At 41.6% G+C, this 16176-nt stretch overlaps 1 protein-coding gene across 1 annotated transcript; it reads right to left on the reverse strand.

The window, feature by feature from the left end:
- Nucleotides 1-6043: 6043 nt before the first annotated feature.
- On the reverse strand, nt 6044-10305 carry LOC117478827 (nuclear factor 7, brain-like). The gene is made up of 2 exons (XM_034125737.1): nt 10173-10305; nt 6044-7858 (listed from the first exon to the last, which is right to left on the reverse strand). Exon 2 carries the CDS (start codon nt 7839-7841, stop codon nt 6459-6461), a length of 1383 nt encoding a protein of 460 aa, XP_033981628.1. The 5' UTR covers nt 7842-7858; nt 10173-10305; the 3' UTR covers nt 6044-6458.
- Between the last annotated feature and the right edge of the window lie 5871 nt (nt 10306-16176).

The raw sequence follows: 16176 nt of genomic DNA on the forward strand, positions 1-16176 counted from the left end.
GTACATTAAGAATGCAAGGGAAAAGTCTATACACGATAAAAAGCAATAAAGAATTGTTCTAATTCATAATAAATCTCACAGCAGGACGTTGGTGCCTTTATTTTTGAAGGGTACTTTGTTGCTCTCATGAAAAGCAGACTTCTGGTCACGTGTCTGTCTGTGTGTAAGGTGCACCAACTACTTATACCAGCAGGTGGCAGCAGAGTTAAAGAAAGTGTTCAACTAAAGGCCATTTTAAAAAATATAAATACAGAGGTTGAAGAAATCCTGCATTCCTATTGTACTCAAGTAAAACTAGTACGAAAAATATACTTAAAGGGCCCATGTCATGGCCATTTCCACTGATCATAATTACATTGTTGAGGTATACTAAAATAGATTTATACTGTGCAATTTTCCAAACTCACATTGGTTTCGCATACAGCATCTCTGTCAAGCATGTGTATTCAGCAGTATTCACTTTCTCCACTAAACGACTCGTTGGAGCTCTTGCCCCCCCCCTCCCTGTGAGCCTAGTGTGCTCCGATTGGTCAGCTCGGCCACTCGTTCTGATTAGTCAACCACCAGAGAGGCTGCGCCCATGTCAGTGCTTTTCCCGGCTGCTCTCAGCGTAACATCAGTCTTATCATGGCGTCGGTACAGCGGTATATTTTATATACATATATATTTTTAACTGTTGTTATAGAAGAGTGTGACGGCCCCAGGGCCTTTGTCTTACGATGGGGTGGAGCTGAAGAGGGTAATCAGCACGATCACGGACACCTCCGGACACTACGGCCCCAGTCTCTCTCCAAAGCGGCTGCAGGAAGACTAACTCTGCGATCCTCTCAACCACCTATCTTTGCATTTACCACAATAAATGTGCCGTGGTTTTGTAAACTCGTGTATGTCTCCTTGTCTTTCCGTTGTGGCCTACGAGCTACTCTCATAACAAAGAGTAAGTTATTTTTACCCGTTATAAACTACTACTGTTTGATGAGAAATCAAATCATGGTTTGCTATATATGAATTCAGGGAAGAAAGGATAGGCCTACTAAGTATTTCCATTAAACTTTATTTTTAGAAATGTACAAAATGAACATAAATATACATATATACACGGTATATCATCCATTCCTCCTCCTCTTGCCTGCGCACAGCCGGTGCGGTGCGGTGCCTTTTAGCACGAGGCCTCAGTAGTAGTAGAATCCCTTCCCCGTCATGGATTGTCCGCCAGGATCTGGCTGGACGAAATCAAATGCAAATCACAAAATATTAGAGAAACTTAGTTGTTTTAGATTCGTTAGTAGTAGTTGTGTAATGAACAGCTTGCCTGCTAATATGCTAACCTAGCTTTGTTTACCTTGGTAGCTAACACGATATGAACGTTAGCTTGGAGGAAAGGCAACTATAATGCAGTGTAATAAAACTACTATGAACAAAAGCTAGTGGTTCATATTAGGCTAGCAATAACGTGTTTATAATTGCAATCGTATACGGGTATTCTGCTACTATACAATGTAACTTGCATGAATACATTGTTTTGCGCTAGCATACAGCTAGCCTCGTTAGCTACATGCAGTATATGTACGGTCACAATGTACGGTAAACCGGAGTATACTGTATGAGTATTCCGTGTGTGTGACTGCAGACATTCTCCTGCCATGACAAACATGTAAGGCCATCTGCTGACATTGTAGTTGATATATTTAAACGCTAGCAACGTAGCATCACAAAAATGTTTTTTCTGACCAAAACTAGCTCAAGCTCCGTGTGTTAGATCGCTACGCCAGCTATAATGTAATTACGTTTCGCGACTGACCGGCAAATCACCCGCAGTATACTGTCAATAGGTATTTTGTGTGTGAATGCAGACATTCTCCTGCTATGAGATACATGTATGCAAGGCCATCTGCTGATATTAGAGTTGATATATGGAAACTCTAGCAACTTAGTTAGCACAGTTAGCACTGTGTCAATGGCTTAGCAGTCCAACACAGTTTACACATTTAAACAGTCTTGTTTGATAAATACACAAATAACAATGCAAACTTACAGGTTGTATACCCAGATCTTCCCCTGCTCCAAACGGTCCAAACAAGCTGTGCATATCCGGCCTCAAACTGGGCAATGTTTTGGAAGCTTTCGTCTGTGAAATGCCGGTTCTTCGAACCTCTGGAGGAGGAACACGCCGCTGCTGGTGTGGCCATAGCTCTTCGGGATTGGTCCATTTCGTTCCGGGTACCGCATGACATCAGGCGGTACCCGGAACTAAATGGAAGACTCAAATGGGCAGTGACGTATCTCCAACGAGGCGTTTTGGGGAGGTATTTTCTGTGTTAGAGTTTTACTCGCTACAGGGTGTACTTTGAGGGTTTTGACTCTGCACACCGTTTACATGCATAAAAACCTTCATAACACACAAGGGGACGGGTAATAACCGGAAAAGCATGACATGGGAGCTTTAAAATACCCCAAATAAAGTACTCATATACTATAGTATGCATTCCACCTGGGGGACACAAAGGGTTAAAGGGGAAAAGTATAGGAAACAGTGGTTAAAGATTATAATGATGGTTTTCAAAACGCCTCACACACACAAGTCCTTGCCATGCCAACATACAGTCTGGAGGAGCCCGGCTTCCTGGTGGGGTATTGCGGCGTCTTCAGTGTGCACACTCTTTATTGTGTCCTTCACTCACCGTTTGAAGCAGTTGTTCCTTTGTTGTTCCTTTGCCGTTTGTTTGCTGCATGTAGTTGTTAAAAATAGTCCCTGTGAGCAGACTACAGCCGTTAAAAACGATCATAAAATAAATTAAAAGATATAAAACAAATACAATTGTTTTATAAATGGATAAAAGTACGTTTTAAAAGAACCAAAAGGTATTTAAAAGAGTAGAGGGAGAGGAGGGGGTTTCCTCGACGTTTCGCCGCTGAGGCTTCTTCAGGAGGATAAAAAGGGAAGTCAATAGTTAGACAAAAGGTTAGGGTTATTGGAGGTGAAGTGCAGGCATATTGTCATTCAAGAGAGAATACGATGCGTAGTTCTTTTGGAAAACATGTTTTTTTTAGCCGATTTACCTCGTTAACGTAAATAATACTCATTACATTGACACATGCATTATTTGTGATAAAATAATGGCTGTTGGTAATGTATTAGCGACCCCCACAGATGTATGATTTCACTGCGTCCGTGGGAGCTCAGAGACCCCTCTGTGTGTGTGTGTGTGTGTGTGTGTGTGTGTGTGTGTGTGTGTGTGTGTGTGTGTGTGTGTGTGTGTGTGTGTGTGTGTGTGTGTGTGTGTGTGTGTCCTTACGTGTGTGTGTTATCTGATCCACTTCTCTTTTCCTTCGTGAGAAGCAGCTCAGCACAGCAGGAACAACAGAGGTAAATGAAGATATTTAACACTTATTTTATTAAATAGTTCTTTAATGGGATTTTAGCCGCAGCGCTACACCTTTTTACATTAGTTAAGTGTTTGCTTATTTTACTTATTGTTCTTTTAATCATGAAAGAGATCAGATCCCATTGTTTATGAGACAACAAGATAAAGACCCTCGCAATTTATGTTAAGTTTCTGAAACATTGCTTTATTTTCATCTCTTATTGATTTATAATTGAATGTCATTTACTTTAGATGTAAAGAAAACAATCCTGTTATCTAAATGTTAGGATGATGACATTGTCAATCAGACTCAGAATCAGGTTTATTATCAGGTTAAGAAATTGAGTTTGACACCCCAGGCCTAAAATAACTTTTTTAAGTGCTTTTTTTTTATGCAAGAATTGAATTGCCAAGATACAATGGAAACAGTTTTCAGTTTGTGAGGGAAGAAATGCAGAGTTTCTGCTTTCCTGATGTCAATGAGGAGCTCGTTCCACCATTCATTCCCACTGACACTTTCCCTCAGCCACAACGCAGACTCTCTGCATCACATTAATGCACACAATGTACACAATATCTGGTCTTTTATTATTACTGCACATATTTTATTCCATTCTATTTCAATGTAAATACTGTTTTTTTTATTTTACTATATTTTTGTGTTATTTTTAATGTTATTATATTTTTCATAAAATAGTTGTGTTTTTTTATTTTTGGTTTTTATGTATGCACCACGACACCAAGTCAAATTCCTCGTACGTATCAACCTACCTGGTAATAAAACTGATTCTGATTCTGATTTCGGAGCCAGGATAGTGTGTTTTTGGGGATTACCTGGGTCCACAGTGGGAGCAGCAATCTGATTGGCTGATGCCGAGTGAAGTGCACGAGCTGGAGTTTAACCAAGGCCAGCACCAGTGTCTTGAATTGGATTATTGCATTAACTTGCAGCAGAGATGGCAAAAGTACACACATCCTTTACTCAAGCAGAAGAAGTACAGATACTCGTGTTTGAAAATACTCTGGTAAAAGTAGAAGTACTGACTGAACTTCTTTACTCAAGTAAAAGTAAAGAGGGCTTTGAAATGTACTTCAGTAAAAAGTACCCATAACTACCAGCTGTTTTGAAGAGTACCTGACCTCCCTTTATATTAATAGAACAATAATGTCATTGTTAGCTAATGAATGTTTCCATGCTGAACAACGGCAACATGACAACGTTTTCATTGGTCCCTCTTCTATAGAGAAGACCAGGAAATGATGGATACACGGATCGTGTTCAAATCAATAGGCACGCAATGACTCTAAATAATAATGATCACGCCACCAAACACACATTCAAACTAAAGGAACCAGCCTGTTTGGAAAATGTAAGAAGTAGAAAGTACAGGTATTTGTGTTCAACATGTAAGAAGTAGAAAGTACAGGTATTTGTGTTCAACATGTAAGGAGTAGAAAGTACAGGTATTTGTGTTCAACATGTAAGAAGTAGAAAGTACAGGTATTTGTGTTCAAAATGTAAGAAGTAGAAAGTACAGGTATTTGTGTTCAAAATGTAAGAAGTAGAAAGTACAGGTATTTGTGTTCAACATGTAAGAAGTAGAAAGTACAGGTATTTGTGTTCAAAATGGAAGAAGTCAAAATAAAAAGTTGTCAGAAAAATAAGTAGTGGAGTAAAGTACTGATACCAGAAAATGTAAGTTAAGTACAGAAACGAAGTATTTGTACTCCACTACTTCCCACCTCTGGCTGTCAGCCAGTGGAGGAGTGGAGGAGAGGAGTAGTGGGAGAACAGGAGGAGGTTGAAGAGCAGTCTGGCTGCAGCATTCTGAATTAGCTGTAGCATTCTGATGGTGTTTGACAACTCTCTGTATTTTAGACCAATCACGACCAAGCCAAGTTTCAACAGACTCTACTATTCCTACTTTTTATTCTGAGACGCGTCATGTCAGTGAGGAAATAAACATGAATAAAATGAGGAAAAGAAGCAACTTGTTTTCAGTCTGAAGAAACCTCTGTTCTTGAGAAACTGATTTAATCAGAAATGTTAGTTTGTTTATTATTTGACAGCATTGTAACATGTTTGCTCTTTTCTCATTAAATGTGATTGTTGCTGCTTTAATAATCTGAGTGACATCATTATTAATATTAATGAATAACTCTATTGTAACATACATGTTTTTATATATTCAAGGAGTGCACACATTACTTTATCTTCTCCATTATATATTTTAATTTACTATATATTATTATATTTTATTAAACGTCTTAGCTGAATACTCAACTCTGATTGGTCAAATTAGAAGTTTAAGAGGTTGTTAATACTCGATAACACACCGCTGCCAAGAAATCAGTATTTTAGATTGAGATTAAATCCTTTAGAGTTTATAAACGTGGGCATTTGATAATCCACGCTGAACAGCAATGGGTCGTCCTCTCTGTTTAGGCTTCTCCTGGGAAAACTGTGTTTAACATTTACTCTGTATTTAAATACTTAGAAATCTCTTTAAAACATTTATTTTATTCCCTGACGAAGAGGTCTGTCAGGGAGTTAATTTAAACCCAGTAACTCTGTATGTTTTATATGATTATACAAATTTAAAATTGCATGTAATAAAACTAATAAAAAATGCATTTTATTTTGGATCTGATAAATGATTCGCTGCTCAAACTCGCAGTTGGATTAAACATATTATTTATTTATTTTCCCATCATGCACAAATAACAAATTAACAATTTATAACGACATAGAATCAATAAAACAGAGAAGGTTGAACTATAACCTGACATAAAGATCTGAATCTGGGTGAGATCATTTCAAATGTAAAGAATATATATCTCTTATTTCCTCTAAAGGAAGCAGTTCAGCATATTTGATGAACATGATGTTACTTGGATAAAAGTGTCTGCTAAATGCACGTGTTTCAATTTAATAAAGGTTGACAGTATGATCAAAAAGCAGATTATCAAACTCAATAACAACAAGAATAAAAACATGTTTAGAATAAAGAGACAGCAGGAGGACAGGTTCAGAGGTCAGTGAATGATCCCTTTAAGAGATGATCATCATAGATATAATGATCCTGTGTATCTCTACCTGCTCTGATCCACTGTCACACACACCTTCAGTGGTAATATCTTCACTTCCTCCCAAGTGTAAATGTATGGAAACATCTTCTCAGTGAAAGTGTGTGTGAAGGTGTGTATGTGTGTGTTAGTGTCAGGATCAGAGAACGACAGCTTTCCTCTGTTCCAGTCCAGATTCACTCTGACCCTCTGGAGCTTCTTCTTCAGGCTGAGACGAGTTTCTGGAGCTGATGGTGACCATGATGAGTATTTACCTTTAAAGAAACGTATTCTCCATAATCCAGACCGTATGTCTCCCTTCCTCTGGGCAGACTCTGCTGACACACCAAGTACCCATTGTGTACTGTCTGTAACCTGGACATCCCAGCTGTGAGTCCCTGAGTTAAAGCCCTCAGAGCCCAGGACACGGATGTGATGATCAAACCTCTCTGGATTATCAGGAAGTTTCTGTCTCCCTCCTAGTCTCACTCTGGTCAGATCTTCAGACAGGATGAGTCTTGGATGAGCAGTGTTTGGGTCCAGGATGAGAGGAGAGTAGGACACCATGTCCTTCATCTTGCTCCAGATGTTGAAGCTGAGGTTGCCCAGGTGTTTGGCCTGGTCTATCAGAGCTCCTGAGGGCAGCTGTGGAACCTCCAGCAGGGGGCGCTGCAGCCTCTCCACTGCAGCCTTGTAGTTGTGCAGGAAGGAGACGCCTTCAGCTCTCAGCTCCTCCTCTGTGGCTCTGACTGTGTGTGAAAGAGCTGCTATCTCTCTGCTCACAGCCTCCATCTTCTCCTCCATCACCCTCCTCTTCTGCTCTTCTTCCTCCCTCAGTGCAGCCATCCTGGCCTCCTCTTCCTCTTCTAGAAACTGGTGAAGCTTCTTAAACTGCTCCTTAATCTGCGTCTCTGTGTGTTGAGCCTGGACCTTCATGTGTCCTGCTGTTTGATCAAACTTCACTTTAACTTCTTCAAAGAGCTTCAGTTTCTCCTGAAAGGGCTGCAGAGACTTCTGGAGCTCCTCTTTGAGATCCTTTGAAGCTTCATCGATGGGTCTGATTCTGTGGTTGGTGTGTGTTTTTGAATCTCTGCAGACGAGACACACTGGCTGCTGATGGTCCAGACAGAAGAGTCTGAGTTTCTCAGAGTGCAGACTGCAGAGAGCCTCTGGAGATCTCTGATCTCTCTCCAGTAAGAAGGTCTCACACAGGTTCTTTAAAGCAAAGTTAAGAATGAAGTCCTTTGAAGATTTTCTCCTACAAACTGGACACTCCTTTACTTCTTTCCCATCCCACCAGTTCTGCAGACAGGCTTTACAGACGCTGTGGCAGCAGGACAGGATGACAGGATCTCTAAAGACTTCCTGACAGACCGGACAGCAGAGATCTTCCTCTAACCTGGAAGCCATGTTGTCTCTGAGTGAAGCTGAAAACACAGCAGACAGGAGTATACAGTCAGTCATGGCTCCCCTCCCCCTCCTCTAATGACTTCACTGAAATTCACTTTTGGCGCTTTTCCACTCCAGGACCTAGCACGGCTTAGCACGGTTTAGTTTGGCCCGGCCCGCTTTTTTTTGCTTTTCCACTAGGGGTAGTTCTGGCTCACGGGTACTTTTTAACTTTTTTTCTGGTCCTCGAAAATCGAGGTTCCTACCGAGCGAACAACCGAGCTGAATATGCTAAACTAGTGACGTAAACGCTCCCGACTGCTGATTGGTCAGAGAGAATCGTCAAAATCGTTGCGCGAGACAGTCCCCAAGCGTTGCATAAGCACCATTTTAAAAACAGACAAGCTACCGTTAAACAAATCCATAAAGAAATGGCAGCAACAAAAAAAACACGCCGTGGTCGTTTGACGAGGGTACAGACGTTACTCCATCTCGTTGTGGATGAAAAAATACAGCGGGATTTTTTTGTCATCTGTGATATTTTTTTATGGATTTTTTGTCAAAGCACTTAAGATATTCATTGCTATCGGGATGTTAAGAGCATTCCATGGAATATAACAAAAAGTGTATCTCGAGCCGGTTTCTCAAACTTACCTACCCCACCTTTAACAGTAGATCTAAACAAACAAAAAAAGATTTTCTTTTCATGATCTGTTATTTTCTCAAATGTTCTTATTATGGGGCAGTACCTACAGGTGCTTGAAATTCAAATATTTACTAAATAGTCAATTCTGATAACATTTTTTTTTTCAATCATTTGACAAACACATGTTGTATGATTGCCCAAACTCTCCTGTTAGTTTCTTCTGTATTTCGTCTTGCTATACGCAGCCTTTTCCGAAACAAAGTTTGCCTCCTGTAATGTTGTGACATACTCTTTGGTCCGGAGTTGTGAATACCCGGAATGTTATATGAGTATGTTATATGATGTAGCACAGAGCGCGAATAAAGCACAGTTAACCATACTCGCTGTCTCCTGAGTTGTCTATAATAAAGCAAGATACACATACAAAAGGACAACACTATACCTCCTTGCTGTGATAAAAAGCCACATACCAAGAACCAAGTAAACGATCGCTTCCATATCCTCCATTGTTATGGTGTTTTGTGAGTTGTGTCGCATTGAAGATAACGTCACGGCAGTTTTACGCAGCGTCGCTCCGCCCGCCGAACAGCCGATCGCCCCGCCTACACTGCGTCGCTAACTACCCCAGTTACTAACTGTAATGGAAACGCAGCTTAAAGGTCCCATGTCATGCTTTTCTGGTTATTACCCGTCCCCTTGTGTGTTATGTAGCTTTTTCTGCATGTCAACGGTCTGCAGAGTCACAAACCCTCAAAGTACACCCTGTAGCGAGTAAACTCTAACACTTTCTTTTTCCATTTTTTTCTTTCTGGGTACAGTGACGTCACCATATCCAAATGGACCAATCCGTGGAGCTCCTCACACACCAGGATCCCTTGCAACACTATCAAACGCAGTGGGGGGACCTTTAGCGTCGAGCATAGAGCTACCTGATCGTTGGTAATAGACGAGTTGGGATCGCGGAGAAACACTCAGCCTTGTCTTTTCTCAGCCGCGCTACTGCACGGAGTTTCGCCGGCACATACACTGACTGCCTTATCTTTTCTCAGGCTGTGAGTGTTTGGCGAACTATGTGGCGAACAGCCAGGCTGTGAGTGTGTGTGTGTGCTCAGGCTGAGTTTCGCGGTGTCTCGCTGTCTTGCAGACCCCACGCAGCAACCAGGAAACGAGACCAGTAAGCCAGCTCACACTGTCCGCTCCTCGAGCCTCAAAGGGCGGAGCAGCGAGCCCCGCAACGTCCCGCTAACACGGCACCCAGACCTCACGCAGCATTCTCATCTGTTTGTCATTACTGGTGTCATTTTCTGGCTGCTAACGCCATTGTAACACATAATCACTGATGTTCCGCTGTAACGGTGGTGGACTCAACAGAACTGAGTGGGCGAGCTGACCAATCAGAGCACACTAGGCTCATAGGGAGGGGGAGGGGGGGGGTGCAGGAGCTCCAACAAGCCGTTTAGGACAGTGAGTGAATACACATACTATACAGAGATTCTGTATGAGAAACCAATGTGAGTTTGGAACATTGAACAATGTAAATCTGTTCTAGTAGACCTCAACAATGGAATTATGATCAGGAGAAATGGCCATGACATGGGACCTTTAAAGTGAGCATGGCCTACCAAGGCCAAACTAAACCCTGCTAAGCCGTGCTAGGTCCTGCAGTGGAAAAGCGCCATTTGAGTATTGTTTGGAGTCAGACTCACCTTCAGGGGGTGGAGGGTCCGCAGGTTGAAGCAGCAGTGTTGTAGTTTCCACTTTTCTCTCCTGTAGCTGAACTCAGAGGAAGTTGTTAGTTTGGTCTGAAGGTGAATCTGATCGTCTGTTTTTCAGTCCGTCTCTCTCTCTGCAGTGAGTCAGGTGAGCTCTGTCAGACCTCCTCTGCTGAACTCTGTCTCCTCTCATGTAACTCAGGGAGTGTCTCTCTCAAGTGCTGATTTATTGCTGGAATAAAGGTTATAGTGGGTGAGTTAAATTATTAACTAAGATGTTGTTAAAGAGGTGAAGTAGGCTCCCATAGTGTGAAGGTTTCACAAACCAAACTCAAATATCTGTCAAGTATATGGCATCAGTTTAAAACATTCAACAACAAATTATCCTGGACTTCATCACAATGGCAGATTTCATAATTATGTTATTCATACTAACACATAATCAGTCACGTAAAGACAACCATTCATTTAGAGAATTAGCTATCGTTATGCTATAGACATTATACGTGCAACAAATTATGTTTAGTTATTAACTATTATTTACTTTAATTATTGGCAGAAATACATGCGTGCACAAACAGGACCTATACACATGCACTAATGGAGAGGTGTCAGATGGGGGTAGTTGGGTTTGGTGCATATGAGGCGAACTGGCACCTCTCCAGCTACATTAGATTAGGTTAGATCAAACTTTATTGTCATTGCACAGAGTACAACGAAATGCAGTTTGCATCCAACTAGAAAGGTCACAGTAAAGTGCATGAGGTTTCAATAAATTCACATATCAGATCAATGTTCATAAATGTACAAATATTAATACATGTCTTTTGTTTTTGGTCTGCAGAAGTCACGGTACTTACAGTATCATCATTACTCTCACAGAGATCATCTACTTTATTTACGCGTCAAGTCGTAGCCAATGAATGTACCAGGGCCGAATTTACCATATACATTGGGGGACACACATCCCCCCCAATATTCAGATACGCTCAAAATGTTAATATATAGCCTAACTGATTTAAAAAAAATTGCTATTCTATGACTTTTACAGTACATTGAACGAGTCCGGCCCTCGACTAGTACCCATTTTTTTATTTTGGCCCACTGTGTATTTGAGTTTGACACCCCTGCTCTACATCATCATCAAATGGTTCTCTCTCTTTCAAAATAATTTGCAAGGCCCTCTGAGCAGAGAATCTTTTGGCCATCTTGATCAGTTGTGATAAGGACCCAAACTGGAGGAGCTTTATTTACCCGAACACCCTATATGTAATGTAAATGTGTAGGGGGGGTGTACAGTGGGTGGTAATTGAAAATGTGTTCTGATATATGTTCTTCACAGAAAATGAGCCAAGGCCATTGAGTGCGAGTTTGAAAAAATTATTGAGGATATCATTTTTCTTTAGATAAATAATGAAAATGGGTTCCACAGACCCGAACACCATACAAGGGTTAAGTGTGTTTTTGTGAGCACTTTGAGCTTAGTCTCTTGTATCTTAAGTGCTATATAAATACACTGTATTATTATTTATTACGCAGCAGCTGTTAAACAACCTGTTTACAGATGTGTGTTTCACCTCTCTTAAGTTTCCTGTCATCTCTCTACCAACACTTATTTAATAAAGTCGTAAAAAGTGCTCATAAATGATAATTAAAACAAGTATAAAAACCTTAGTTAAAATGCATCTATGCAACAAATATGAAAATATATAATTCGTTTCATTTCATTTCAAACCTTTATTTATCCAGGTGTATCCCCCCTGCTGAAAAGACCAGCATAGACCAGCTTAAGATGGTTGCTGGTTTTAGCTGGTGTTAGCTGGTGTTAGCTGGTGTTAGCTGGTGTTAGCTGGTGTTAGCTGGTGTTAGGCTGGTGTTAGGCTGGTTTAGTTGGTTTACCACACTGGACAAGCTGGCCAGGCTGTTCTTGCTGGTTCAAGACCAGCCTGGTTAGCTAAACCAGCATAGCCCAGCATGGATGTCATGCTGGTCTATGCTGGTTTTAGCTGGTCTATGCTGGTGAAGCTGGCTGGTCTACCAGCAGTCTTGCTAGCGAAACTGAAATAGACACAGACAGACAGAGAGGGCGGGACATGGGGGAACGGCGAGACGGCAGTAGTGATGTGTCGGTCACGAACGAGCCGATTCTTTTGAACGGCTCTTTGGTACGAACGAGGGGAACCGAGTCGTACTTGGTGAGAGCTTTCTTGTTATCGTTCAATCGTTGGTCCGCACTCACTGCCTGCCAAAATCCACTCGCCTTTTAAAAAGCTTGATTTTGTTCCCCAAACGTATTCTGTGAAGACCCGCCCCTACTCTGATTGGTAGGTTTCAGCACGAGGAGTGAGATGGGGTGTGTTATAACGGAATACGAGAGAGAGAAGTCATAACAAGTAGTACAGGACAGGTAGACGACGTGTTTTTCGGATTGAAAATGAGCCAAACGCGAAAACGCAGCAGCATTTGGATGCACTTCAACCAAAACCCAGGCAGTGATAAAGCGCACCATTTGTAAAGGCAAAATATCCTTTAAAGCAGGGTCAACAAATAATCTCCATCGCCACTTCAAAACACAGTAGGCCTATCTAATATTAAGAGTTGCGTGAATTTCATTCAAGGCAAGGCAACTTTATTTACTTAAAGGTCCCATGTCATGCTTTTCCGGTTATTACCCGTCCCCTTGTGTGTTATGAAGGTTTTTATGCATGTAAACGGTGTGCAGAGTCAAAACCCTCAAAGTACACCCTGTAGCGAGTAAAACTCTAACACAGAAAATACCTCCCCAAAACGCCTCGTTGGAGATACGTCACTGCCCATTTGAGTCTTCCATTTAGTTCCGGGTACCGCCTGATGTCATGCGGTACCCGGAACGAAATGGACCAATCCCGAAGAGCTATGGCCACACCAGCAGCGGCGTGTTCCTCCTCCAGAGGTTCGAAGAACCGGCATTTCACAGACGAAAGCTTCCAAAAACATTGCCCAGTTTGAGGCCGGATATGCACAGCTTGTTTGGACCGTTTGGAGCAGGGGAAGATCTGGGTATACAACCTGTAAGTTTGCATTGTTATTTGTGTATTTATCAAACAAGACTGTTTAAATGTGTAAACTGTGTTGGACTGCTAAGCCATTGACACAGTGCTAACTGTGCTAACTAAGTTGCTAGAGTTTCCATATATCAACTCTAATATCAGCAGATGGCCTTGCATACATGTATCTCATAGCAGGAGAATGTCTGCATTCACACACAAAATACCTATTGACAGTATACTGCGGGTGATTTGCCGGTCAGTCGCGAAACGTAATTACATTATAGCTGGCGTAGCGATCTAACACACGGAGCTTGAGCTAGTTTTGGTCAGAAAAACATTTTTGTGATGCTACGTTGCTAGCGTTTAAATATATCAACTACAATGTCAGCAGATGGCCTTACATGTTTGTCATGGCAGGAGAATGTCTGCAGTCACACACACGGAATACTCATACAGTATACTCCGGTTTACCGTACATTGTGACCGTACATATACTGCATGTAGCTAACGAGGCTAGCTGTATGCTAGCGCAAAACAATGTATTCATGCAAGTTACATTGTATGGTAGCAGAATACCCGTATACGATTGCAATTATAAACACGTTATTGCTAGCCTAATATGAACCACTAGCTTTTGTTCATAGTAGTTTTATTACACTGCATTATAGTTGCCTTTCCTCCAAGCTAACGTTCATATCGTGTTAGCTACCAAGGTAAACAAAGCTAGGTTAGCATATTAGCAGGCAAGCTGTTCATTACACAACTACTACTAACGAATCTAAAACAACTAAGTTTCTCTAATATTTTGTGATTTGCATTTGATTTCGTCCAGCCAGATCCTGGCGGACAATCCATGACGGGGAAGGGATTCTACTACCACTGAGGCCTCGTGCTAAAAGGCACCGCACCGCACCGGCTGTGCGCAGGCAAGAGGAGGAGGAATGGATGATATACCGTGTATATATGTATATTTATGTTCATTTTGTACATTTCTAAAAATAAAGTTTAATGGAAATACTTAGTAGGCCTATCCTTTCTTCCCTGAATTCATATATAGCAAACCATGATTTGATTTCTCATCAAACAGTAGTAGTTTATAACGGGTAAAATAACTTACTCTTTGTTATGAGAGTAGCTCGTAGGCCACAACGGAAAGACAAGGAGACATACACGAGTTTACAAAACCACGGCACATTTATTGTGGTAAATGCAAAGATAGGTGGTTGAGAGGATCGCAGAGTTAGTCTTCCTGCAGCCGCTTTGGAGAGAGACTGGGGCCGTAGTGTCCGGAGGTGTCCGTGATCGTGCTGATTAGCTTCTTCAGCTCCACCCCATCGTAAGACAAAGGCCCTGGGGCCGTCACACTCTTCTATAACAACAGTTAAAAATATATATGTATATAAAATATACCGCTGTACCGACGCCATGATAAGACTGATGTTACGCTGAGAGCAGCCGGGAAAAGCACTGACATGGGCGCAGCCTCTCTGGTGGTTGACTAATCAGAACGAGTGGCCGAGCTGACCAATCGGAGCACACTAGGCTCACAGGGAGGGGGGGGCAAGAGCTCCAACGAGTCGTTTAGTGGAGAAAGTGAATACTGCTGAATACACATGCTTGACAGAGATGCTGTATGCGAAACCAATGTGAGTTTGGAAAATTGCACAGTATAAATCTATTTTAGTATACCTCAACAATGTAATTATGATCAGTGGAAATGGCCATGACATGGGCCCTTTAACACATACAGAGGGTAAATTCAAAGTAGTACATTCACTGACATGAATGACATGAATATGGCGCCACCTTGTGTCATGTTTACAATGCAGATTATTGACATTAGGTTTGGCAATACAGTCAATCATTATCCTGGTGATTATTTTGCAGATAAACCTAGTAACCCCGTAAAAAAACCGGCTCTTTTGAACGGCTCTTTGAAAGGAACGGAGCCATAAGATCCGGCTCCCTTCAAAGAGCCATCATTCCCATCACTAGACGGCAGTGGTTGAAACAAAGCGGTATGTTTTGACTGGCACTAACGGTCGAGTAGTGAAGATCAGTTGAACGTTTCTGTGACTCCGCCCAGCTGCTGCTCTTCTGAGAGGCACCGCTCTGACAGCTCTGTCTACTGGGAAACGCGCTAAAAGTCCTTCTGGAGGTAAGCAACACTACACAATTTCACCAAGTCTGAGAGTAAATGCTTTCTCGAAGGTTCGTTTTGCTTTCTTACAACGTTATGTTAATGTTAACTTAACCTTACGTTTGCTAGGAGGCTAGCTGTCTTAGCTAACAACAGATAGCAGCAAACGTTTACTGCAGTTTGTGTTTCCCCTGAAAAACGTGATGCAGTTATAAGTTGTAAGTTAACTTAACGTTATCTTACAAGTTGAGAGAGTTACGTTTTGTTTAAAATCGTCAATGTAATGCCATTAGAGGTGTTGTGTTGAACATGAAGTTAGCTAACTAGCTCTCTACCAAAGGTTAGCAAGAGGGTTTTTGTGCTTCATTGTAAACTTTTCTTACAAATGTGTGTTAATCTACCTGAAATTGTGGGGACAGTTTTTTTCTACTCAATGATACAGACCATTGTTGAGGAGATGCAAAACATACATATACTTTGAGTAATGTTACTTTGCTGCTAAAAAATGAAACATTATCAGATGAGGACATCACCAAAGTGTGTGAGTCTGTCAGGGGATTTGATCTGTTCTTTGCATGTCGTACAGGGCCTATGTACACACCAGCGACGTGCAGTCAGTGGAGGCAGGGGAGGCAGAGCCTCACCTGTCATACTCCAATGTAACGGAAAAACAACTAAAGAAAAACGAAATAATAATAAAATGTCTCCACTGATCTGTGTTGTAAGTGTGATTTATGTATGATTCTAATCGCTTTTTATAGTCAAAATCAGCAAATTTGCCGAGCTCCGCTACGGGAGCGATGACAAGTGAGGCAGGGGCGTGCTCTGC

This window comes from Trematomus bernacchii, unplaced genomic scaffold (genome assembly GCF_902827165.1).
Source record: "Trematomus bernacchii unplaced genomic scaffold, fTreBer1.1, whole genome shotgun sequence".
Classification (NCBI taxonomy): domain Eukaryota; kingdom Metazoa; phylum Chordata; class Actinopteri; order Perciformes; family Nototheniidae; genus Trematomus; species Trematomus bernacchii.

Bases quoted from the DNA above. Each gene is read 5' to 3' on its own strand.
- LOC117478827 (XM_034125737.1), bottom strand. From the start codon at position 7,841: ATGGCTTCCAGGTTAGAGGAAGATCTCTGCTGTCCGGTCTGTCAGGAA.